General features: G+C 42.8%; 2 protein-coding genes and 1 pseudogene across 7 annotated transcripts in view; all 3 read left to right on the forward strand.

The window, feature by feature from the left end:
- Positions 1-6,248, forward strand: part of TTLL4 (tubulin tyrosine ligase like 4) — a 42,142-nt gene extending 35,894 nt beyond the window's left edge. For all 6 annotated transcript variants that reach the window (XM_037524053.2, XM_054700093.1, XM_054700094.1 and 3 more), the window contains one exon: positions 34-6,248. In XM_037524053.2, the coding sequence (XP_037379950.1) occupies positions 34-292 (259 nt within the window). In that variant the 3' untranslated portion in view covers positions 293-6,248. The remainder of the gene's footprint in view (positions 1-33) is intronic.
- A 5,466-nt stretch (positions 6,249-11,714) lies between these two features.
- Positions 11,715-11,927, forward strand: LOC119254844 (small ubiquitin-related modifier 1-like; annotated as a pseudogene).
- Positions 11,928-14,160: 2,233 nt separating this feature from the next.
- LOC119256216 (sterol 26-hydroxylase, mitochondrial) overlaps positions 14,161-23,712 on the forward strand; it is a 30,418-nt gene continuing 20,866 nt past the window's right edge. Inside the window, exon 1 of the mRNA XM_037524056.2 lies at positions 14,161-14,414. Coding sequence (XP_037379953.1) covers positions 14,163-14,414 — 252 coding nt within the window. The 5' untranslated portion in view covers positions 14,161-14,162. The remainder of the gene's footprint in view (positions 14,415-23,712) is intronic.

The following is a 23,712-nucleotide window of genomic DNA, read 5'->3' on the forward strand; positions in this document are numbered from 1 at the left end:
TCAGTTACTTCTTTCCCCACCTGTTCCCTTTAGAAAACATAGCTCCTCCGAGGGAAGCGTACCACTCTCTGAAGATGGGAACTCTCCCAAGCCCAAGAAGACCCAAGCTGGCCTGTCCCCTCTCCCCAAGAAACTCAGTTCCTCAGTCGACGGTGAGGACACCAGCAAAGAGCCCAGCCACTCTGCCCAGGTGTTACCTGTGATCAAGTACTCTGGGCGGACTTCAGGACTCTCTCCTTCCCCAGCCTCCCAGTCTACGAGTGACTCACTCCTGGCTGCTATGAGCCCATGACTGGCCTCTCTCCAGTAGCCCCTGTCCAGGAGCACCAGTGTTAGCTACCTCACAGGAACTGGCCAGCCAGCCAGCCAGCCAGCCTGAACCCCCACCCCCTCCACCTTGCCCGTCCTCAGAATATTTTTTGAAGTCGTCGAATTGCAGAAGATGGGTATTTGGAGGGGTGGTATGGATGAAGAGAAGGTGAAGGAGGTTTACCCTCTTGTCACTTTCTGCCTGGCTGGCACCGCATATCTCAGCAGAGAAGCCAATTATGGCCACTCAGCCTTATAAAACAGGGTTTGGTTTCTACCTTCAGAGAGCCATGTGTGGTTTGTTTGGGGCTTGGATGCAGAGATTGAATTATAACTCAAGAGGAGAAAACATACTGAACGAATTTAGGCCAGAAGTCCTTTTGTTCTATAATTGAGGAGATTCCTCTGAAGGTCCTCATTTCCTCAGGTCTCACTTCCCCTACCCCACTCCTCGACCTGAGGAGCCACTTTCAGAAATCTTCAAACTTGCCCCATTAACTAGGCAGGGAGAGACTGACATGATGACCTGTTTCCTATTATCCTTGTCTTGGGGCTTTACCACCTCCAGACCACCTCTCCTTTCATAGATCCACCAGCAACCTTTGGTCTTCCTATTCTGACTTCGTATCGCTACTTGTTCAACATTCTAGACTTTCCTCTCATGAATGTTATTAACCTCTTTAGCGCTTGACTTTCTGTGAGACGAGAGGTTCTATGAACTTTGTGGATTTCTCATCACCTCAATGAAGGAGCCCAGATAATCCCAGTTACTATTGTCTGTGTTTATCTAAAACAGGACACAGTGCTGGGGGAGGGTGGAAGGAGTTGAGGTTTCCTCACAACACAGGAATTCTTAGGTTCAACTTCACCACCTTCACTGTGTGGTTAGCAGGGTCTGGCCCATAGGTCGCTGGGGCAGGCTGGGTCTGGTGGCTTGGGGGTGGATTTCAGGAGCAGTCACCACTTTAGGATACACTTCAATGAGACCACTGACTACACTCTAGTACTCTTAACTGTATCTACCTCCCTCCCTAAGACTTGGTAAATAGTGAGTGTTCAATAAATGTTGACTGAGCGAACTGTACGATGGAGATCTCGAAGGACAAGCACCTGAACCAGAAGCTCCACTTCCCCTCACTCCAGGGGCAAAGTGGAGCCCAGGGAGAGCACACAGTGGGGGAATTTGAATCAGATGGTGGGGGAATTTGAATCAGATGGTTTTCACTTCAACTATGCCCTTTCCGAAAGCAGCACTTCCCAGTTGCCACTCGCCTCCTCCCTAGCCCCTTCAATCCCTTTATTTCATTTTTCTAGCATCAGGGCCCAAGAAGAAACCAAATAACCCATCTCTGATACCCACATTTTCCTTTCTGCACATATGGAGGAAGCTCTGCTCACAGGCTCACTCTGGTCTCTCCCTTCTTTCTTCAGCTTAAAACTACTGATTCTTTGCGTTCTGAGAATCCCCAGACTACACAATCAATCCATTTCCATTCCTGTACCCCATTGCAGCATCATGGGAATGAAGGTATTGGAGTTGGGGGTGGACTGAAGAAATTATGACAGTGATAAAAGTATAATGTCCTTAGTAGTTTATAATGATTACTTTTCATTGTTACCACAGTCGAGTATCTGACAGATCTAGGTGTTTTGCTGGATGGGAGAAAGGAATGGGGCTAATGTATGAAATTGAAATTTGGGAGTAGGTAGAGTCAGTCTTTCCAGAACATGTCATTTGTCTTCCTAAGTTAAGAACTCTAACCCATTTCCTGTTTGGAATGGGAGTGAGTGCTCCTGAATTGAGGAAATACAGGGTTGCAGGGTATTTTTGGAAGAGTGGAATAAGGACTTAGGTTAGGGGGCAAGGAGTCATTATGCATGTTTACTTCAAATTTGCTCAGAGATTATTTAGAGTGAAGTAATTTAGAGGGAAGGGATGATACTGATAAGACAAGAACATGGGCCTGAAGGCTGACCTGGGGTTCGTATCTTACTTTTGCTCTGTGACCTTGGGTCTGTCATCTAACTTTTTTGGTGTCTTTTAAAAACTAATGTGAATATAATAGGTACATTGCAGGTTCGTGAAAATTAAAACATGATAAAACCATTTAGGGACATAAAGGGCCCTTAATGAATGGTTATGCCTTTCTCTGTTATCTAAGCCCTGTTTCTGGGGTAGGGAAAGGCAGGTAAGAAATGTTAAACCCTTTCCACAAGGGAAGTGAAGCAGCTGTTGAGATGTTTTAGAGGTGAAAAAGTCCAGAACACTCCCGGCTTCACACACACATAAATGCACACACCTGCATGCAGAAACACTATCATTCATTCCACTGTTTTTGCTGAGAACATTTTCCTTTGGTTAAATATTTCACAGAATGCAAATTCCCTGAATAAGGAAGGACATTAACATTAGATAAAAGTGAATTGAGTGATATTTTATTCGGTCCTATCCCAAGAGAAGCTTTGATACAAAAAGGAGAGCGAGGCAGTAATTACATGGTGACTAAAAAAGGGAGGAGATAAGTGCAGAAGAAAGTGCTTAGAGCTTGAACTGGTGCTGTGGCCAAGGAACAATCTAGAGAAGTTGCCTTCACAGGTACATTCTTAGGGATTCAGAATATTTTATTTAGGGTGGTTGTCCCTCCCAGAAAATGACTGCCTTCTGGGTCCATCCAACACTGAGTCAATGAAGGTTGATAATCCCAGAAAACTCCCATTTTCCTCATCACTTGAGTTACCCAAATAAGATCCCCACCAACAGCAGCCAGAGGACCTGCCCTCCTGGGTTCCTCTGAATTGGTTCTCCAAGACCTTGTCTACTGCTCTCGTCTACTGCTCAAATCAGCCCTCCAACTGTTTTGAGACTTAGAAACAGAGTTTTCAGAGCTGTGTGACTGAGGCGGCTCCATTGCATTCTGCTTAAGGTCCTGATCCTGCTTAACCCTTGTGGCAGAGTATGTCCGCTCATTGTCCAGGGGTTTGTACAAACTCATCTGACTTGACCTTTCATCAGTTTGGGGCAATGAAAGCTGCAAGCAGTCTTAGGATGCTCTTGGCAGATTTCTTAAAGGTGAAAGAATACAAGAACAATAGGGCAGTTTTCTAAAACTCACTTGTGCCTTAATTATTATAATGGACTGAGACACATGGAATGCTAAGAACTCATGGGAAAAAACAATTTTGAAAAGATTTCTGAATTGTGGGAGACCAAAGTCTGCCTCAGGGTGGTTACGAGGGTTAAATGACGAAGAGAGGGGAAATACAAGTAAAGCACCCACCAAAGTGCCTGAAATACATAGTGCAGATTCTAGGACAATTAAAATCAGCACCACCAAAACATTTTCTATAATAACAGCATGTTAACCACAGTACTACAATACTCCTACAGTAGTATAGTGCTATTATAAAACTGATAAAAGTACACTTTGAGTCTATGCATGGGATACCAACTATGAGGATTTAATCAAGATAATTAGCTTAGAAGGACTGGGACCTTAGCACTAGTAGTCAGGGAGGTGCATTTAAAAATCTAATGACATAGTCGGTGTATTTGCTTGGCTGAGGGGCCAGTGGGGCTAAGCCTCTGCCATCTAGGATTATGGCTGAACCTTTAAATTAGAATCCCATCAATGCTGAACTGTAGAGCACCTTGACTCAGCCTTGTTTCTCTGGTCTCTGCCCTGTCAAGTGCTATCAAGGCAGGCTATAAAGTGCTCCCCACGTGGCACAGGGGCACATTGGACTGGGGCCTGAGCAGGGAACCTCTTACCCAGAGAAACCTGAAAAGGGTGCTGCCCCTTGCATGTTTTTGGGGTACCTGGTACTACACTATTCCTTTTTATACTCATTTGTTTAATATTTCAGATAATCTAGAGATAAGCTTAACCAAGATAAAACTTTAATGATATTTTTAAATGTTATAAGAATAAACAGGAAAAAAAATAAAATTCTCTAATAAAGCAAAAATACCTCATGTCTAATATCTGTGGTATGTTATATTTTTAAAAACTGTTCTTAAAGATAACCTGCTTCTGGATTGGGCTTGCTACATAGCAGAGTAGGTCCCTTACTGTGATCTATTGAAGCCCTGAACACGACTTCGGGGTTGGGGGGCACTGAAAAAAAAAAAAAAAACCTAAGCTATGAGTCACCATGTTTGTAGTAAAATTAAAATGGCTCAAATAGAGACGAAAATTTAAAGTGTCAATGTGGAGCAAGTAGTTCCTATGTTGCTAGTGGGAATGCAATATAGTACATTCGAAAAGAGCTTGGCAGTTTCTTAAAAGTAAAACATGCTGTTAACATACAACCTGGCAGTTCACACGGGCAGGCACGTGTTGACAGCAACTTTATTAATAACAGCACAACCCAAATAGCAACAAGTGAATGAAGTAAATTGTGGTTTAGCTATTCAATACTACTTAGGTATAAAAAAGGAGTAAACGGATACATACCACAATGGAGATGAATGGCAAGAGCATTATGCTAAGGGAAAGAATCCAGAAGCAAAGCACTGTATTCTTTGTGATTCCACTTACGTAACTTCTAGAAAAGGCAGAAAAGTACGGGCAGAAAGCTTATGAGGGCTTGCCAGGGACTGACTGTGCAGGGACACACTGTAAATTTACCTTGGCTGTAGGGTAGGTACAGCAACTCATCAAATTTACCCCTAATAGGGGTGAGTTGCATGTAAGCAGCTACAGCTGACTTTTAAAAAAGGATGAGAGGGGGCATCCCTGGTGGCACAAGGGGTTGAGCACCACACTATCAAGCAAAACGCAGCCTCTGCAGCACACATTCGATCCCCGACACAGCCTCTAGCACGAGTTCGATCCCCGACCGGCCAGAGAGAAACCCACGTGGCGAAACAGACCTCTCCCGCCTAGCCCGCTGCTCCCCTCAGCAGTGTATTTCAGTACATCTGCCTGTTCTGCTCCCTAATCTGTCTCTGGTGAATCCTCTCACCCCCTGCACCTCTGGCCTGTACCCCAGGTCTTATATGCATAAAAATAAATCTTTTTTAAAAATAGTATAGCAAGAAAAGGGGGAAAAGGGAAGTTTCTGGAGTGGTGGCAATGCTCTTGATTGGGGGTTGTTTACATAGGTGAAATACTACTTAAAATATCAGAGTGCATTTAAAAGCTGAGCATTTTAGCATTTTCTTTTTAATTTATCTTTTTTATTGGGATAACATTGGTTTATGACGCTTGATGACAATAGGGGTACTGTTCACACCTCTTCGGATGTGTGGTCCACACCACCAAAGTACCAATAATCCTCCACTATTGTCCCTTGGGTCTCCTGCCCTTTTTGCACCCCACTCCCTCCCACTCTAGTAGCCTCAATTCTGAGTCAGATTTTTAGGGTTTGTTTTGCTTAGTTTTGTCTGTTCTTTGTTTTGTTTCTTTATATTCCATGTAAGTGAGATCAGTCCTTACTTGTCTTCCTCGATTTATTTTGCTTGACATAATCCCCACCAGTTCTATCCACATATCACAAATGGCAAGATTTCAAAAGATAACATTTTCTTTTTAGAAACTGAAGTAAAACTGACATAAAACTAACCAGGTTAAAATGAATGTTTCAGTGGCAGTACATTCATGATGGGTGCAACCACATCACCTCTTTCTGAAAACATTTTCATCAATCGAAAGGGAAACTCCTGTCTCCCTACTCCCAGCCCACTCGGTTTTCCGTTTCTGTGTACTTACCTGTTCTGGATAGATGACATAAATGGAATCATAAAATATGTGGTCTTCTGGATCTGGCTTACCCTTTGCCTGTTTTCACATTGAGAATCTTACATATTTCAGAAGAAAAGTCAATAGTCACTAGAAAATATTCTATACATTTTATTAATATGTGTGAAAGTGTCTCCCTACAACGGTCACTTGAACAAAAAAAAATTGAAGTTACCATTTTTGAGTTTCTATTATGATCCAGGCATAGTTCTTTTTTTTTTTTTTAATTTTTTTTTTTTTATAGAGGCATGCTTTCTATTTATTTATTTGTTTGTTTGTTTGTTTCGATTATACATGCACTGGGTACAGTCAGAAGCGCGGGAGGGTGAGAGAATTCACCAGAGCCAGAGCGGGGAGCAGAGCAGGCAGAAGGACCGAAGTACACTGCTGAGGGGAGCAGCGGGCGGCAGGAGAGGTCTGCGCCATGTGGGACCCTCCTCCAGTGGCCGGGGAGCAGCCGGGGATTGAACCGGCGCTGCAGAGGCTGCAGGCAGCTTCGCAACCCAGCGCTCAACCGCTGCGCCACTGGGGAGGCCCCAGGCATAGTTCTTTATGTAGACACGTGTGTATATATAACACACCAAAAATTCCTTTACTATTGACATTATTTATCTTTACTCTTTAGATTAGTAACATGACATTCAAAACATTACATGACCTGTGCAAGGTTATTGAATGAGTTAATGAATGTACGAACCACTCCATTTTCTAGTACTTCGTAGCAGCTGCTGACTTTAGCAATCAAGGAGAAGGTGTGAGATGAAGGAAGGATGGGATATGAAACCAAAAAAGGAAGAATACAAGGATATGGACAAATGTGACAGTGAAGTAATCATGTGATCAAGGATACCCGAACAGATCATAAAATAATAATTTATAAATGATTTTTAACATTTTCTTCATTTAGTGTTTCTGACAAGTTTTCCTTCACTAAAAATGATGAAATAATACATGGCCAAATCAAAACCTCTGCTAGTTGTCAACCAAAGGGAGGCACAGTCCAGTTTTCATAAATATGTCTAGATTTCCATAGTTCTTAGAGCAGCTAACACTTTTACCAGAAGGTTCCAGTTGAGGTAGAACAATGCTTGGATATTTGTAATTTAGGGTTTCTAATTTTACTCATTGCCTTTGTGATTTTGTTTTAGTAAAAGCTGACATTATTTCATTGTGGTTTCACATTGCACTTCTTGATGGCTAATGTGGAAGACGGTTACTTTATAAGGTGGTTGCAACTATTTGTTTCAGCACAAATGCAATTCAACAACTGACTTTGCCAACTTTAGTGAAGTCTGGTAGAATCTTGGAAAACATGTGACTGCTCTGACCAAAGCTGGGTTACAAAAGTTTGGGCAGCCTCTGCCTTATTAGTTGCAAAGTTCATGCTTGGAGCCCTGAGCTGCCATGTGTAAGTCCTACTGCCCTGACTTTAGTGAGCTGTGAGGAAGCCAAGCCAGTGGAGAGTCATGTAAGACACTCTGGAGAGCAATCCTTGTCTCCGATTCATCAGGCCCTTCCATATTCTTTCAGCCCTCAGCCTGTGAGTCTTCCTGAGGTCTCAGATATAATAGAACACAGTAAATCATTCCCACTGTGTTCACCCCATATTCCTAACACACAGAATCTGTATGTGTGATAAAATGATTGTTTTAAATTGCTAAGTATTTGGACAGTTTGTTAAGCAGTTATAACAAAAGTCTAATAAAAGTGATTGGTTTTACTACGTAGCAGCTAGAATGTTAAAACACTTTAGTTTCATTTACCCCCTTTTTCCTTTTGCATTATTATTGAAAATATATATGGTCATTTAGAGGAACAAAATCCATTTCTCATATATATTTGGTCTTTGTCAATGATTCCTGGCTCACAGCTCCCAAAACCTATGGTATTTCCAGATCAATAAAAGTAATAAGAACATCTTTTGTTTTATTTGATCTCTTTTAACTGAGTTTCTGAAAACTCAGAGTCACAAAGGTGAAATGGGTGTTTTGCTACTCAACACAAGTGTCTTTTGTCACAACTGGGTTATGTCAATGAGGTAATTTTGGAAAGCACCTAAGGATGGGGACTACTGCCTGATTTCTAGGAATGCGAAAGGCTGGAAATGGAGTCAAGTCATTAATGGCCAATGACTAAATCAACCACTGTGTAATGAAGCCGCCTTAAAACCCAAAAGGAGTTTTGCAGAGCTTCCAAATTGGAGAACCAGAACACTTCCATGGGCCACAATGCCAGGCCCAAACTCCACAGGATCAGAGCCTCCTGTTTTGGACCTCACTATCTGCTGTTGATTTTTAATATACTTTGTAATAAACTGGCAACATAGTGAGTGAATGGTTTTCCTGAGTTTGGAAAATGGCAAATGAATTGAAGGGGGTTGAGGGAAGATCTGATTTATAGCCAGTTGGTCAGAAGTATAGGTGACAACCAGGGCTTGCAATTGGCTTCTGAAGTGGAGGGTAGCAGTCTGTGAGATTGAGCCCCCAACCTGTGGAATCTACTGGTATTTCCAGGGGGATAGTGTCGGAACTGAATTATAGGATACCTTACAGGGCAGGGTATCAGAATATTGCTTAGTGGTGTGGAAATCTATCCCTTACTGTGTGTGTGCGTGCACACACATACACTAAATTGGGTGAGCAGAACCTCTTCATTATTGACATACATTAATTTTACATATATTGCAAGACTGCTAAAAGTAACTGCTTTTGGGAAGCTTTTCTCCTTAAATTTTTAAGCCTCTCACTCACAACCCCAGAATTTGGCAAATGTCCTGAAGGGATTGTGTGTTGGAGGATCCCCATATTTCTGTCAAACTTTTCTAGTTTCTCTGTCCTCTATAAGTGGTTCTCTCTGAGTAAAGCATAAACTTTGAACTTCCTGATGTCCCCAGAATTTCCAGGTGCTCCTAGCATGAAAATACCCAGAGCGATCAGCTACAAGTGTTTCCTCCCAGTGTCTGTGAATCTCTAAATCCCACCGCTCAAGATAGGATAGATGGAGCAGACACCTAGTCATTACCTGGGACCTTGTTAGAAAATGCAGACCCTACCCCAGGCCTACTGATGCAATACTTGTTATTCATTTGTTAAAAGAAGTAAACAAAGCACTGGTTATAAGATTGAACAAGACATTCTGTTGCATGGTAATGAACATGTGTTAAGTGCTGAACTTATCTTTCATTCTTACAATAGCCCTTTAAAGCTGGTACATATTATTCACATATTATCCCTGGTGGCACAAGGGGTTAAGATGCAACCTATGAAGCTCACCACAGCCACTACATCACAAGTTCGATCCCCAGCCAGGGAGGTGACCCACACGGCACAGCAGACCTCTCCTGACTTGCCCGCTGCTCCCCTCAGCAGTGTATTTCAGCCTATCTGCCTGTTCTGTTCCCCAAATCTGTCTCTGGTGAATCCTCTCACCCCCCAAAACTCTGGCCTGTACCCCAGCTCTTGTATGCATAAATAAATAAATCTTTAAAAAACACTGAGTCTTTATACGATTTAAGGAATTCACATTAAACTAGCAGCTTGATTTTTCATCTGAAGTTAAAAAAATGTTTCTAGCAATGCAAAACAAGGTCTGGTAGAATATGCACTAAACTATAAATGATGCTTCATTTTGAGGGAATGCTTTGGGGAAGCAGAGCAGGGTCTTGCATTTTGTTGTTTCATATACATTTTTCAAGTGGTGGAATTATGGGTGATTTTTCCTTGGGGCTGTTTTGCTGTGCAATTGTATTCCTTTGAAATCCATGCAAACATTCTCTACTTTCAAGAGGCTTGGCAAGCGAACAAGTTAATGGACAATCAGACATCACTTTGTGTAATGAGTTTTCAGAAAAGTCGAAAGAAAATGCCCTTGAGATGTGACTTTTGAATAAGCCATTTGAAAAAAAGTAAATATTACATATGCATATTATATAACTCGAGTTTAAAAGTAAGTGCTATGAAATTTGCCCCTGCAACTTTTGTTTTATTACAAGTTTCTTACTTATCTGTCCAGAGCGAATACATGTGTAATTCTATGCATGAGCAAGTACTGGCATAATTATATGGTAGTTATAACACTGTTCTGCATCTTGCTTTTTTTTTTAATTAAAAAAATGCATCTGGAAAATTGTTGTATATTACTCCATATAGACCTATGTCATTGTTTTTAAAGTAAATGATTTAAACACATGGTTTTAACCATAATTATCTCATTTGTCCCCTACTGATGGCCATTTAATTTGTTTCCCTTATTTCCTTTATTTGTACAGTGATGCAATAAATATCCTTGTATATTTGTGATTTTGCAAATGTATAAGTCTATTTATAGAATAAATCCCCCCTAGAACTAGTATTACTGGTTCAAAAGGCAAGTTTTTTTTTAAAGATTTATTTATTTATTTTTTTAAAGTGGTTTTTTTTTTTTTAATTGATTGATTGATTTATACATACAAGCACTGGGTACAGTCAGAAGCGCGGGAGGGTGAGAGAATTCACCAGAGCCAGAGCAGGGAGCAGAGCAGGCAGAAGGACCGACAGCCGGAGGCAGGAGAGGTCTGCGCGCCATGTGGGACCCTCCTCTGGTGGCCGGGGAGCAGCTGGGGATTGAACCGGCGCTGCAGAGGCTGCGGGCAGCTTCTCAACCCAGCGCTCAACCGCTGCGCCAACGGGGAGGCCCATATTTATTTATTTATTTATTTATTTATTTATTTATTTATTTATTTATACAAGCACTGGGTACAGTCAGAAGCGCAGGGCAAGAGAATTCACCAGAGCCAGAGCGGGGAACAGAACAGGCAGACTGACAAAATACACTGCTGAGGGGAGCAGCGGGCGTGGCAGGAGATGTCTGTGCGCCATGTGGGACCCTCGCCGGTGGCCAGGGAACCAACCTGGCACTGCAGAAGCTGTGGGCAGCTTCGCAACCCAGCCCTCAACTGCTGCACCACCAGGGGAGGCCCAAAAGGCAAGTACATTTTAAATTTTGAAAGCTTTATAACAATTTGTACTCCTAGAACCAGGATTGAGTCTGTTCTCTACATTTTCAGTATAAAGTAGCATTAAACTTTTGATTTTTGCCAGTCTTATCTATGATAGTTTCTTATGCTGTTTTCATTTGTCTTTTAAGTAAAGTTGGACATTTTTATATGTTTAAGAGCCTTATATAATTCCTCCTTTATGAATTATTCATGAATTATATTATAGTTTATTTTTAAACTCACTCAAATTATAAAAATAATTTTTCTATTGCTGGATAAAATTCTCCTATTGGATAAAAAAAAATCCAGCTACATGGTATTTATGAGAGATACATCAAAGTAACTTGTTGAAAATTAAGGAATGAATAAAGATATATCAAACATGCATAAAAAACACAGTAGGAGTAACAATATTAAAATCAAACAAATGAAATCCAAAGCAATTTAATATTTCAAATTTACATAGGGTGTCATCCATCAGGAATATAATAATCATGAAACTTTTATGAGCTTAACATAGATCTTCAAAATATAGAATAAAACCTGGGGAGAGATACTGCTCTACTGCTGTGCAAAGACCCTGGAGAAAGCCACCATTAGTATGTCCCACTGGAAGGCAAACCTTTAACTGAGGACTTGGAGCATAAGAAGGAGAATACATTAAACTCAAAGTCATCAGATAGGACACTAATGAGATTCACTTCAAAGTGGAAATGAGCACACTTCTCAAGAAACTCAAATAACCCTACTGTCAACGACAGGGAGTTACAATGAATTCACTTTGGTGCTCTCTTTGAAGGTCAGAGAGTTGCTGATAACCAATTCCAAAACTACTGGGAATAGAGGAAGAAGATGTGATTGAAGTTTATCAGGAATAAGCAGGGGGTCATTCAGTAGTTTAGAATTTTTTCCTTTTCCTTCAATTCCTTTTTATTCTTAAAAAGAGTTCTTTAGGAATGTGGCATTCAAACCAGAATTGAAAACTGGCATCCCACTCTCTAAAACATTTGGTAATTTGAATCTCAGTGCCTATTATTCATTATCACTTCTTTTCACTGTGCTGATTTTTGATGATCAGACCTCAGCCCGCTTCATAGTGCTCTCTTGTTACAAAACATTACATGTGTGTACAGAGAGTCTCTAGGACTCTGCATTTTCAGGTTTTTGATAAATAAGATTGACCCATGCTGATGCTCGTAATGACTTTCCACTTTCCCCAAAGTTCTAGCAGGTGATTGCTTCACTATGGACTATGACTTTCAGTGGGAGATGGCAGTTTTTCAGAGATCGGAACTGTGAAAAAAATGACCTTCCCTTAACCCACAGCTATTTTCAAAATCTGAGGGTCTAGACCAAAAGCAGAGGAATACCAAGTTGGGGATGACATTGTTATAGAGCAGCCCCGATACTGAACGGGTTTTTGGCTATGGGTTTTCACCGCGCGTTTAAAAGGGACTTATTAATACTCCACTACAGGCACACACAAAAGGTTAATAAAAGGTTTATTTACAAGGATGTAGTGAGGTGACTGACTCATAGAGACTGACTCCAGAGATGGCTTCCCTGAAAGAAAGCATTTTAAGATTAAAGAAAAGGAAATCCCAGAAAAGTTCTAATATTTATTAGCAATTAAAGTTATTCATGCCAAAGTGTATACAACAGACCACTCCTCTTTTTAATTTCATTAGTACTTTTGGGCTGGGGTCATGGGTTTTCAATGGACATTGTACCAACTTTATTAATATACAAAATGTTTGTAAAATAAAAACTGCAAAATATAAAGCAAAGGTTGCTGGGCATACAACACATTTAAACAAATTCACAAGTCCATACTATTTGGGGCACACTAGAACATACCTCTCTCAGAGGCTAATAAATTAGTAGACAAAAATAAGTTTGACTGTAGAAGATTTAAATAACGTAAGGTAATAAACAGAACATTTGCATTTCAAAAGTACATATGGAATATTCAGGAAGAACACAAGGACTAGACCATCAAAACACATTTCAATAATTCTAAAAAAAGCAAAACATATACACCCTGACTATAATTAATTAAAACTATCAATTAATAACAAAAGAATGGTCCCTTTCCAAACAAAACTATTTACATGTAACTAAAAGCACCTTCTTATGTGACTCCTCCATTAACAAGGAAATCAAAATGGAAATTAGAAACTAATCACTCTTTGGGAATGACTGATGAGAGAAACTGCCGTGAATCTTGTGGAACAGAGCCAAGTGGGATAACATAAAAATGTGTAGCATTAAGTACATTTATTAGGGAGTAAGAAAATGTCATCAAGCAGTCCATTTTTTAAGAGGTTAAAAAGATACAAAATATCAAGAAAACGAACCTGGTGGGTGCGAGAGGGTTCGCTTAATACTGAGCTCAACTTTTCCTAAGAACAACCTGCAGTCTGAAAAATCCTGCCTTACCGGACTTGGGAGTGTGCAGAGGACGGAAAGAATTGCAATTAAAAATCAAATACTGACTTTGCCTTTTCTCCTCCAGGTATCAGAGGACTTTGGATGCTGGGCCTAGTTTTTCAGCCCCCCTTGGGCGGGGCTCAGAGTCCCCCAATGAGTCCGGGGTGCTGAGGGAGAAGCCAGCCCCGAGTCTGCACATCCCCGCGGCGTCCAGGCCCCTCGGCGAAGCGGGAGCCTGTGGGACGAGGGCGCTGCGGGGGTGACTCTGCTGGCCCGACCCGCGGCCACGCGCGCTGGGTGGGGTCCCCCGCCTGGGAAGCCTGACCGAAAACTTCTCCAAACTTCGCTGCGCCCGGGCGCAGAGCCGAGCCCCGCGAGCTGCAAGCCCGCGGCGAGTCTCGCCAGCGCGAAGCGGGCGTCGGGCAGAGGCGGCCGAGGCCAGGGTCCCCCTCAGCCGCGTCCCGAGCTTGCTGGTCTGCGCCTGGGGCCGGGACCCCGCAGGCGGAGAAGGCGGCGTCTGTGTCCAGCCAGGGCCTGCCGCGGGGACTGAGGGCCGAGGAGAAAGTCGCGGCGAGGACCCGGCCCGCCTCCGCCCGCGCGGCCCTGACCGTCGCCCTTGAGTCCGCCCCCCACACCCCCCGCGACCTGTCCCGGGGGCGGCGCGGCCTCTCGGACTCCGGGGCTGGGCGCGGCGGCCGGCGCTAACCATGGTCTCCCTGCTCGGCGCGAGGCCTCGGTGGGCGCTGCTGGGGATGCGGGCGGCCCGCTCCGGCCTCTGCCCGCCCGGGGCCAGAGCCAAGGCCGCGATGCCCGCCGCCCTCCCGGCAGCCGAGGCTTCTGGAGCCGGGCCTGGCACCCCGAGACTGCGGAGCGCGGAGGAGCTTTCCGGGCCAGGGCATCTGCGTTTTCTTTTCGAGTTGTTCATGAAAGGCTATGCTTTGCAACTGCACAAGCTCCAGGTAAGAAGGGGGTGAGAGGGGGCAGGAACTCTGGAATTGGGGCGAGAGCCGGGACAGGAGCGGGACATGGGGATGGAGACACTTTGGACGAAAAATGGAGGACTCTGGAACTGAACTCCCGACCTACTGGGGTTGTGGTCATGAACTGGAAATCTGTAAAGGTTCTGTGCAAAGAGGAACCAGAACATTTTGAACAGAAATAATCAGGCTAATGAGTGATATGAATCAGGAGGCGCCAGGCAGGAGATCGCTTGGGACTGCAGATTTAACTTAGAGGTTGAGAGAGAGGGAACTGTCTTGGTAGCAGAAAGGCAGCTGCAAATGTATGAATTACCAGATGTTACGTAGCGTTACAATCCTGTGATGCTGTTGGCTACCACAGACTTCTTTTGGAAGACACTTCAGGAAGATTATAGAAGCTTCTTGGCAATTTGAAAAATAAATTTTCCTGCAGTTGACTATAAGTTATCACTTCTCAGGAGGTGAAAACAAAATCACAGATATTAAGGAAAAGGTTTATTTTTGTTATTAAGAAACCAATGTCCCATTAAGAAGGGTTTATCCAGTGAAACACGGAGGTGAGGCAGAGGTGAAGGAATTGCCCACTATCATCCTACAGAGACTGGAAAACCCAATGTCGGATACTATGGAGAGAATTTAGGAAGTGAACCAAAGATTTTTATATGGGATCAGTCTTCCTAATAACTACTAACATACATTAATGTATTGCTCTGCCCAGGCATTTTTCCAAGTCCTGAGATTCAGTGAGATGAGGCCCACATCCTCCTGTGGCTTGTATGCTCCTTTGGGGATGATGAGGGCACAAGGAACAAACAAGTCAATAAGTAGCAGGAAAAAACACCCATTATCTTCAGGGCAACAACAATAAGATTTTGAGCTGACTTCTCAAAGGAAACCATAATGGGACAACAGTGGAATGAAATAATTCTACACCCAGCAAAACTATCCTTCCAGATGAAGGCAAAATGCAAGTATTTTCACAACAAAAGCAAATAATATAGGAAACTCTTAGTTAATATTTATTGGTAAATGAAAGAATTATTTCATATGATTTCTTATGAACGTAAATTCACATGTATTGTGACATACATTATTATATGTATTTGAGACATACATTATAGTTGAAACTATTGTGCTACAGAATACTTATTTTCTTTTTGAAAAAAGTTTGGCGATGTCCTTTCAATGTCAAATTTTATTAGAGTCAGAACATTTTTAAAAAGGACAATGGGAAAATTGGAAAAGAATATAAGCATAATTAATAGTCAGTGTTTGCAAAAAAAAAAACCAATAAAGAGAATTTCAGTAAGAGAACTGGAGAAGCCAGTCAAGGGTTGGGAGAAAAGCGGGGCCTCTGATTATGTGTAATCTTCCAGGCAGTGGGTGGTGGTCAAAGCCTGAGTGGTATAGTTAGGTTAGGCTCGGAGACAGACTGGTTACCATGTGGTTGTTTTGGGCAGTGGTGAAAAATGAGGAAGAACTGTGGAAACTGGGCATAGGACAGGCCTCTGAAGAGGGCCTCTTTTTTTTTTTTTTTTTAAAGATTTATTTATTTATGCATACAAGAGCTGGGGTACAGGCCAGAGATGTAGGGGGTGAGAGGATTCGCCAGATACAGAGTGGGAAACAGAACAGGCAGACTGACTGAAATACACTGCTGAGGGGAGCAGTAGGCGAGTCAGGAGAGGTCTGCTGTGCCATGTGGGTTTCTCTCTGGCTGGCCAGGGATGGAACTCGTGCTGCAGAGGCTGTGGATTGCTTCATAGTGCAGTGCTTAACCCCTTGTGCCACCAGGGAGGCGCCTTTTTTTTTTTTTTTAAAGATTTATTTATTTATACAAGAACTTGGGCACAGGCCAGAGGTGTGGGAGGGTGAGAAAATTCATTAGAGACTAGAGCAGGTAACAGAACAGGATGATGGCTGAAAACACTGCTGAGTGGAGCAGAGGGCGAGACAGGAGAGGTCTGCCTCCCCATGTGGGTGTCTCCCTGGCCAGCTGGGAATTGAACCCAAGCTGCAGAGGCTGTGGACAGCTTCACAGCGCTGCGCTCAACCTGCTGCGCCACCGGGGAGGTGAAGAGGGCCTGCTAAGGCCAGATGAAGGGTGTTGGTTGCTCTGAGGAGCCACAGTGGGCTCTTGGGCAGGCATGGTGTGAGAATGCCCCACAGGGGCCATCAGGTTTTGTAAGTAAGATGGGCAGAGCAGTGGAGAGGGTCTCAGGTGAAGAAGGCTCAGGTATGGCAGTTTCTGAGCCACCCTCCAGAGAATGCTGGATTGGGAGTTGAGGACAAGGGAGAAAATGACTCTGAAAGTTCTGAAGTCCAGATTGGCCAGTTTCTATGTACCTGCATCTTCTGTCCTGGCTGCTGCTGTCTCCTTTGGCCCCTCCCTGTTAGGTTCTTTTTTCTGAGACTTGTTGAACAGGCCACAAGTACTCAGAGATGTTTAAAAAATTTTCGTCTGTGGGTTCAACTCCAAAAAACAAAGTTGCCAAGTAAGCAGAGACCAATAATCATCCCCTGCTTGATTTCTTCTCTCAAAATATAAGCCATCCAGTGAAGACCCCAAGGCTGGGCAGAAGGGAGTTAATTCCCAGGAGGACTTGTTTCTCAGGGTGAGTTTACTGGGAGGTTTTGCTCAGGATTACCTCTGGAGCAGTAACTACCAAGGAAATTCTAGACAAGCTGAGGAGGGAGTGGAGGAAACAAATAAAAGCTAGGAATGTGTGGTCTTTTAAAGGAAGGTCAGGTGAACATTTAGGAAAGTCCCTGGTGCCAGTTCCTGTATCCCAAAGATCTGGAATCACAGGCACCTGGGTGGTCCTCCTGGAAAATCTTTTAGTCTTTCTTACTATGTGTGGCAGATGTGAGTTGATGAAGAACGAGCAATATCCTCAGTGAGGGAGAACATGTATTTTAGTGACCACTTTGTCTCAGTTCAAATTCCTTTGGTTTTCACTCACACTGACTTAACTATAAAGCATTTTCATTGGTTCATTTAACTGAAAAGTCTTATCATTGGGTGCCCTTCAGGTATAGTTTGCCCTAGAGATTCATGACATTATCAAAGCTATAGCGGTGTTTTTCTGCAATTCTCTTGGCTTGACACTTCTCTTGTCTTGCAGAAGTTGGTTGACTGGTCTGCTCAATTCCGGCCCTTGAACCCATCATAATGGCTGAGAGGATAGGCATACTCTAATCAGCTTAGACCCATGTAGCTCACCCCTAAAACTGGGTTTGGGGTCCCTCTTTTCTTTTTTATTGAACTTTAAAATTTTTTAACATTGCTGTTCACTTTTGTGCATTATTTGATTTCTCCCCTCAGGTATAGCCCCTGTAAGTCTCCACCACCATATCACCTGTGAGCCGTCATCATGGCTACCTGTGCTCCTCCTCCCCTGTTTTGATTACTCTCCCTCCCCTCCCAATTCCTCTTTTTTTAAAAAAAAAAGATTTATTTATTAATGCATACAAGAGCTGGGGTGCAGGCCAGAGGTGCAGGGGAGTAAGAGGATTCACTAGAGACAGAATGGGAAACAGAACAGGCAGACTGACTGAAATACACTGCTGAGGGGAGCAGTGGGGGAAACAGGAGAGGTCTGCTGCACCATGTGGGTAGCTCCCTGGCTTGCTGGAGATCGAACTCATGCTGCAGAGGCTGTGGATAGCTTCACCCCTTGTGCCACCAGGGAGGCCCCCCCCTTCCCAATTCCTCTTACCTAAAGTAGATAGCTATTACACCACAGGGAAAAGAGTAGATCAGTTGTCAAAAACTGCACATCACGGGCCTCCCCTGGTGGTGCAGCGGTTGAGCGCTGGGCTGCAAAGCTGCCCGCAGCCTCTGCAGTGCTGGTTCCATCCCCAGCCCCCGTGAGGGTCCCACATGGCAATACAGATCTCTCCTGCCACGCCCGCTCCTCCCCTCAGCAGTGTATTTCGTCAGTCTGCCTGTTCTGCTTCCCGCTCTGGCTCTGGTGAATTCTCTCACCCTCCCGTGCTCTGACTGTACCCAGTGCTTGTATAAATAAATAAATAAATCTTTTTAAAAAAAACCAAAACAAAACTGCACATCACACATAAAAATAATAAAATCAGCTTAGGGAAGCATTGTAGGACATAAGTGGGTGGGGTGCAAATTGGGACATGTGAATATCATGCTTGTCCATATATATAACACAATGTTGAGAGGGCTGGAAATATGAAATGAGAACACATTAAATTTATTTAATTTTTAGTAATTTATCATTTACATATATCTATAACTTTAGGAGTATTTTCACACCTTCACATGTGCACATGTTTCACTTACCCTCCACCAAAGCTCCCGTGCCATTGTTCTACCCATTTCCTTCCCCGATCTCCTCCTCCCTCCCCCTTATTCCTTCAGATAGCCAGTATATTTTTCATAGTCTAAGAATTATGTTTGCTGTGCTTTGCCCATGTTGTTCTTTGGTTATTTATATTCCACAAATGAATGAAACCACCCAGTATCTATCTTCATTTCCCGACTTATTTCACTTGCCTTAATTGCCTCAAGATCCGTCCATTTTGTCTCCAAAGGCACTCTTTCACTCTACATATATGTAGATTGGTTAAGCTTGGTCCTTCAGGTCTCAGCTTTTCAGGTTCAGAAAATTTTGTCAGCACATTCTGTGAGGGTAGATTATTCGGGACTGCTCTGCATTGGCCGAACCCACAGAAACAAATATGTGGACTGGAGTGCACACATGTTGACTTACTGGCTAAGTTAGCTCTACCGGACTTTGACCTGGAAACTGGCACAGAATCACTTGTCTTGTATTTTATCTGTCAAAGCAGTTAGAGTCCATCCAGATGCTAGAGGAGAAAATACATCTGTCCTCTTAATGAGAGGGATGTCAAAGAGTCTGGGGCCATTTTAATCCCCACGTCTTCTTCCTTGGATCCAGGTACCCTGGGATAAAAATTAGTAACTGGGCCTCCCTGGTGGCGCAGCGGTTGAGCGCGGGGTTGCCAAGCTGCCCGCAGCCTTGCAGCGCCGGTTCGATCCCCAGCTGCTCCCCGGCCACCGGAGGAGGGTCCCACATGGTGCGCAGACCTCTCCTGCCGCCCGCTGCTCCCCTCAGCAGTGTACTTCGGTCGTTCTGCCTGCTCTGCTCCCCGCTCTGGCTCTGGTGGATTCTCTCACCCTCCCGCGCTTCTGACTGTACCCAGTGCTTGTATAAATAAATAAATAAATCTTTAAAAAAAAATTAGTAACTATATTAGTAGATTACTTGGTGTGCAGGCGTCTCAGAACTAAAGGAATAAAATTGGATGCAAGGAGATTTTATCTAGACCTTAGAAAAGCCTGGTTAAGTGAGTTTTCTGGTGCAGGTCCATTAGATTAATATTCTCTCTCTCTCTCTCTCTCTCAGTGTTGCCAAACTATTTTTATTTGGCCTCCCTCCTGTGCATTTTGTAATTACCCATTCTGTTAACACATTCTTTCTTCAGTTTAGTTGACACCATTGATAAGATGGATTTTCTTCCTCAGCACTCAGGTTACCATTAAGCCTTCCAGAGATTATCCTCCTGTTACCTGACAAGGCTTGAGTATTTTTCAGTCTCATTTGGCAGACATTTATAGGTTGTCCTTGAGGTGATAGCAGAATTTGGTGTACTGCTTTTAAGACTCAGGGATGAGAAATTTGAAACTAGGTATAAAGAGTAAGGCATGAATTATACCAACTTAGCAACTTTACTGTTAGAAATTTGTTAAGTAAAATGTTCTTTTTCTTTTTTTTTCTAAAGATTTTTATTTATTTATTTATACAAGCACTGGGTACAGTCAGAAGCGCAGGAGGGTGAGAGAATTCACCAGAGCCAGAGCGGGGAGCAGAGCAGGCAGAGTGATGAAATACACTGCTGAGGGGAGCAGCGGGCACAGTGGGAGAGGTCTGTCGTGCCATGTGGGACCCTCGCAATCGGCCGGTTCCCGGCGCTGCAGAGGCTGCGGGCAGCTTCGCAGCCCAGCGCTCAACCGCTGCGCCACCAGGGGAGGCCCAAAATGTTCTTATATATTTAAGAATAAGATGTTCTTACAGATACACTCTGTGGTCACAGAGATTATTTAAGAACATTCAAAGGTAGTATTATTTCTTATTAGAAAAGTTCAGAATGATTCACATGTCCCAGTAGGGGACTAATTAAATACATTATAGTACATTCATATAATGGAATTTTATACAACCATTAAAAAGTGTAGGAGCAGGGCCTCCCCGGTGGCGCAGCGGTTGATCGCTGGGTTGCGAAGCTGCCCTCAGCCTCTGCAGCGCCGGTTCGATCCCCGGCTGCTCCCCGGCCACCAGAGGAGGGTCCCACATGGCGCGCAGACCTCTTCCTGCCACCCGCTGCTCCCCTCAGCAGTGTACTTCGGTCCTTCTGCCTGCTCTGCTCCCCGCTCTGGCTCTGGTGAATTCTCTCACCCTCCCGCGCTTCTGACTGTACCCAGTGCTTGTATAAATAAATAAATAAATAAATCTTTAAAAAAAAAAAAAAAGTATAGGAGCAGGGCCTCCCTGGTGGCGCAAGGGGTTAAGACGCAACCTATGAAGCCATCTGCAGTCACTGCAAGCACAAGTTCAATCCCCTGCCATGGAACTACCCACAAATTACAGGTCTGTCCTGTCTTGTCCGCTGCTCCCCGCAGCAGTGTATTTCAGTCAATCTGCCTGTTCTGCTCCCCACTCTGTCTCTGCTGGATCCTCTCACCCCCCACACCTCTGTCCTGTACCCCAGTTCTAGTATGCATAAATAAATAAATCTTTAAAAAAAATAGGAGCAATCTATGTGTATTAATATGAATTGCTTGCTGTGGAAAAGAAGAAAGTAAGGCCAAGACTATAACATGCTGTAACTTATGGATAAAGAGTGTGAGGTATATAAACATAATATGTTTGTATGTACATAAGATACAAAGGCAGGACACACAAGAAACAGGTAAAGATGGCTGTTTCCATATAGAGCTGCCATCCTAAAAAATCAGGAGTCTATTAAAAAAACATTTGGGGTAAAAGAATTGCAATTCAAGGTACACAGACTAAAAAAAATATGACACAGGGTCAAAATAAGGGACTTTTATGGGAGAACAAAGAAGGTAGGTGGTTAAAGAGAAGAACTAAGTGTTAATAAATGTAACCCTCAGCCCATTGTTTCTCTAAAGTGCAATCTTGATGAAATTCTTACTGTCAAACCATGTGGTACATCTCTTTGTCCCTGCTGACGGTTCTGCCTTCTCACATAAAACCAGACATTTTTATGATTATTAAAATAATGACTGCACAGAGCACAAAAGAGTTTTTTGCAGTTTTGTTTGTAAAATCAAAAATTACAAAACATGTTAAGTATCCATCAACAGGATAAATAAATTGTAATATATCCATGCTTTAGAAAACAAAACTCATAAATTTAGAGATCTAATTGGCTTTATTAATGAGCACACCATCTAGCAAGGGCTTGCACAAAATGGAAAGTTTTTATAGTCAGAAAGAGGGTAGTAAAGAAAGATTATTTCAGGCAAAAGCCCCTGGCCCTCAGGGGAGCAAGTTTTATTTTGCAGATTATCTCACTACAGATAACCAGGAAACTGCTGATTAAGGGCTTAAGGTCACACTTTTGGGAGAAATTGAAACTGCAGTGAGGTTAGGTATTCAGTCTGGGTGGAGCCCAGCACAAAAGACTCCATTTTGGGTCCATTTTTTCTATTTTTAACAATATAGTGGAACACTATATAGCAGCCATAATGAATGCACAAGCTTTTTAAGTATCAGTATAGAACTCCAAAACAAAGTTGAGTATAGAATAATAGGTACAGTAGAAAACTATTTCTATAAATTAAAAACCATACAAATTACTATAGTTAGCATCAGATATATATGTCGTAATGTTATATAGACATTGACAGGAAGGACATACTTCAAATTCAAAATAGTGGTTGTTCTGGGCAGGAAGGGTGAAGGGAGGGAGAAGAGGGCTTTGTTTCTGAAATATCATTTTTCAAAAGATTTGAAACAAAATGACAAATATTAACAGCTTTCCATTTTGAAGGATGGGTACAAAGGTGTTTATAATGTTACTTTCTTTAATCATCCAGATTAAAATATTCATCATAAACAATACAAGAAATTCTGCTCATCATGAGTCCAAATGGTGCCACTGGCTGGGTCTGATCTGGAAGATCATTCAAAGCAGAGTCTGGAGCTAGGAAGGCCTGGGAATGTTGTTAATTATTTAGCACCTTCTGTCACTTGGAAATGTGAATTCCACTTTTGTAAGGGGTTGGGGCTAAATCTTGATGACACTTTGACAGCATTGTGACATGACTGTCACAGCTGGACTCCTCTTCACCTTTGACCCCAAATGGGCCTTCTTTTTGGCATGTCAGTGTGACCAAAAGAATGACCTGAAGTTACATCTCTCCTGTTGATGCAGCTGCTGCTGGTTGCTGGCTTTCAAGGGTCGGTTTATTGACACAGGCAAAACAGTCCTTGGTATTTGTGTCTGTTTGTCCTCAGTGCTATTTACTTGCTGTTTCAGTGTTTTTTTGCTGTGATGAGTGTCTCTTTCCCCGCAAGGAAACCACTCTCAGTAAACTAAATAGGACTCTTGTAGGAGACTAGAACATCACAATGCACTATCAGTTTTGGGGGGGAGGAGATTTTAGATGTTTTTCAAGTTCTTTCCCACCCTCATAATAGATATAATCATGTACCATACAATTTACTCTTTGAACAAGTACAAAGAACAAATTGTCTTTGTGTATTCATAAAGTAGTACAAACATCACCATTGATTTGAGAATATTTTCATTATCTCAAAAGAAACTTGTATCCTTTAGCAGTCACCCTTTTCCTACCTGTTCCCTCATCAGCCCTTGGCAACCATTTTTCTGTCTCTATGGATTTGTCTATGATGAACATTTTCTGTAAGTGGACTCATGCAGTATGTGGTTTATTGTGAAAGGCTTCTTTTACTTGGCATGATGCTTTCCAAGTTCATCCATGCTGTAGCTTGCATTAGAACTTTGTTCCTTTTATGGCTGAATAATATTCCATTGTAGATGTCAAGGGAATCCTCCTGGACCAAACCGGCAAACAATCAAATAAGCATCAGAGAGATTATATGGCTTTAGACACCATCTTAAATAGTTTAGCCAGTCAAGAGAGAGAGAACAAAGGAATGCAGATTTAATTTCTGTCTTTTCCAGGGGAAAGATTAGGTTTTCCTGGGAGAGGCCCTCAAAGAGAGAAGTACAGGTA

This window comes from Talpa occidentalis, unplaced genomic scaffold (genome assembly GCF_014898055.3).
Source record: "Talpa occidentalis isolate TD23 unplaced genomic scaffold, MPIMG_talOcc4v2.1 talOcc4.3, whole genome shotgun sequence".
NCBI lineage: Eukaryota > Metazoa > Chordata > Mammalia > Eulipotyphla > Talpidae > Talpa > Talpa occidentalis.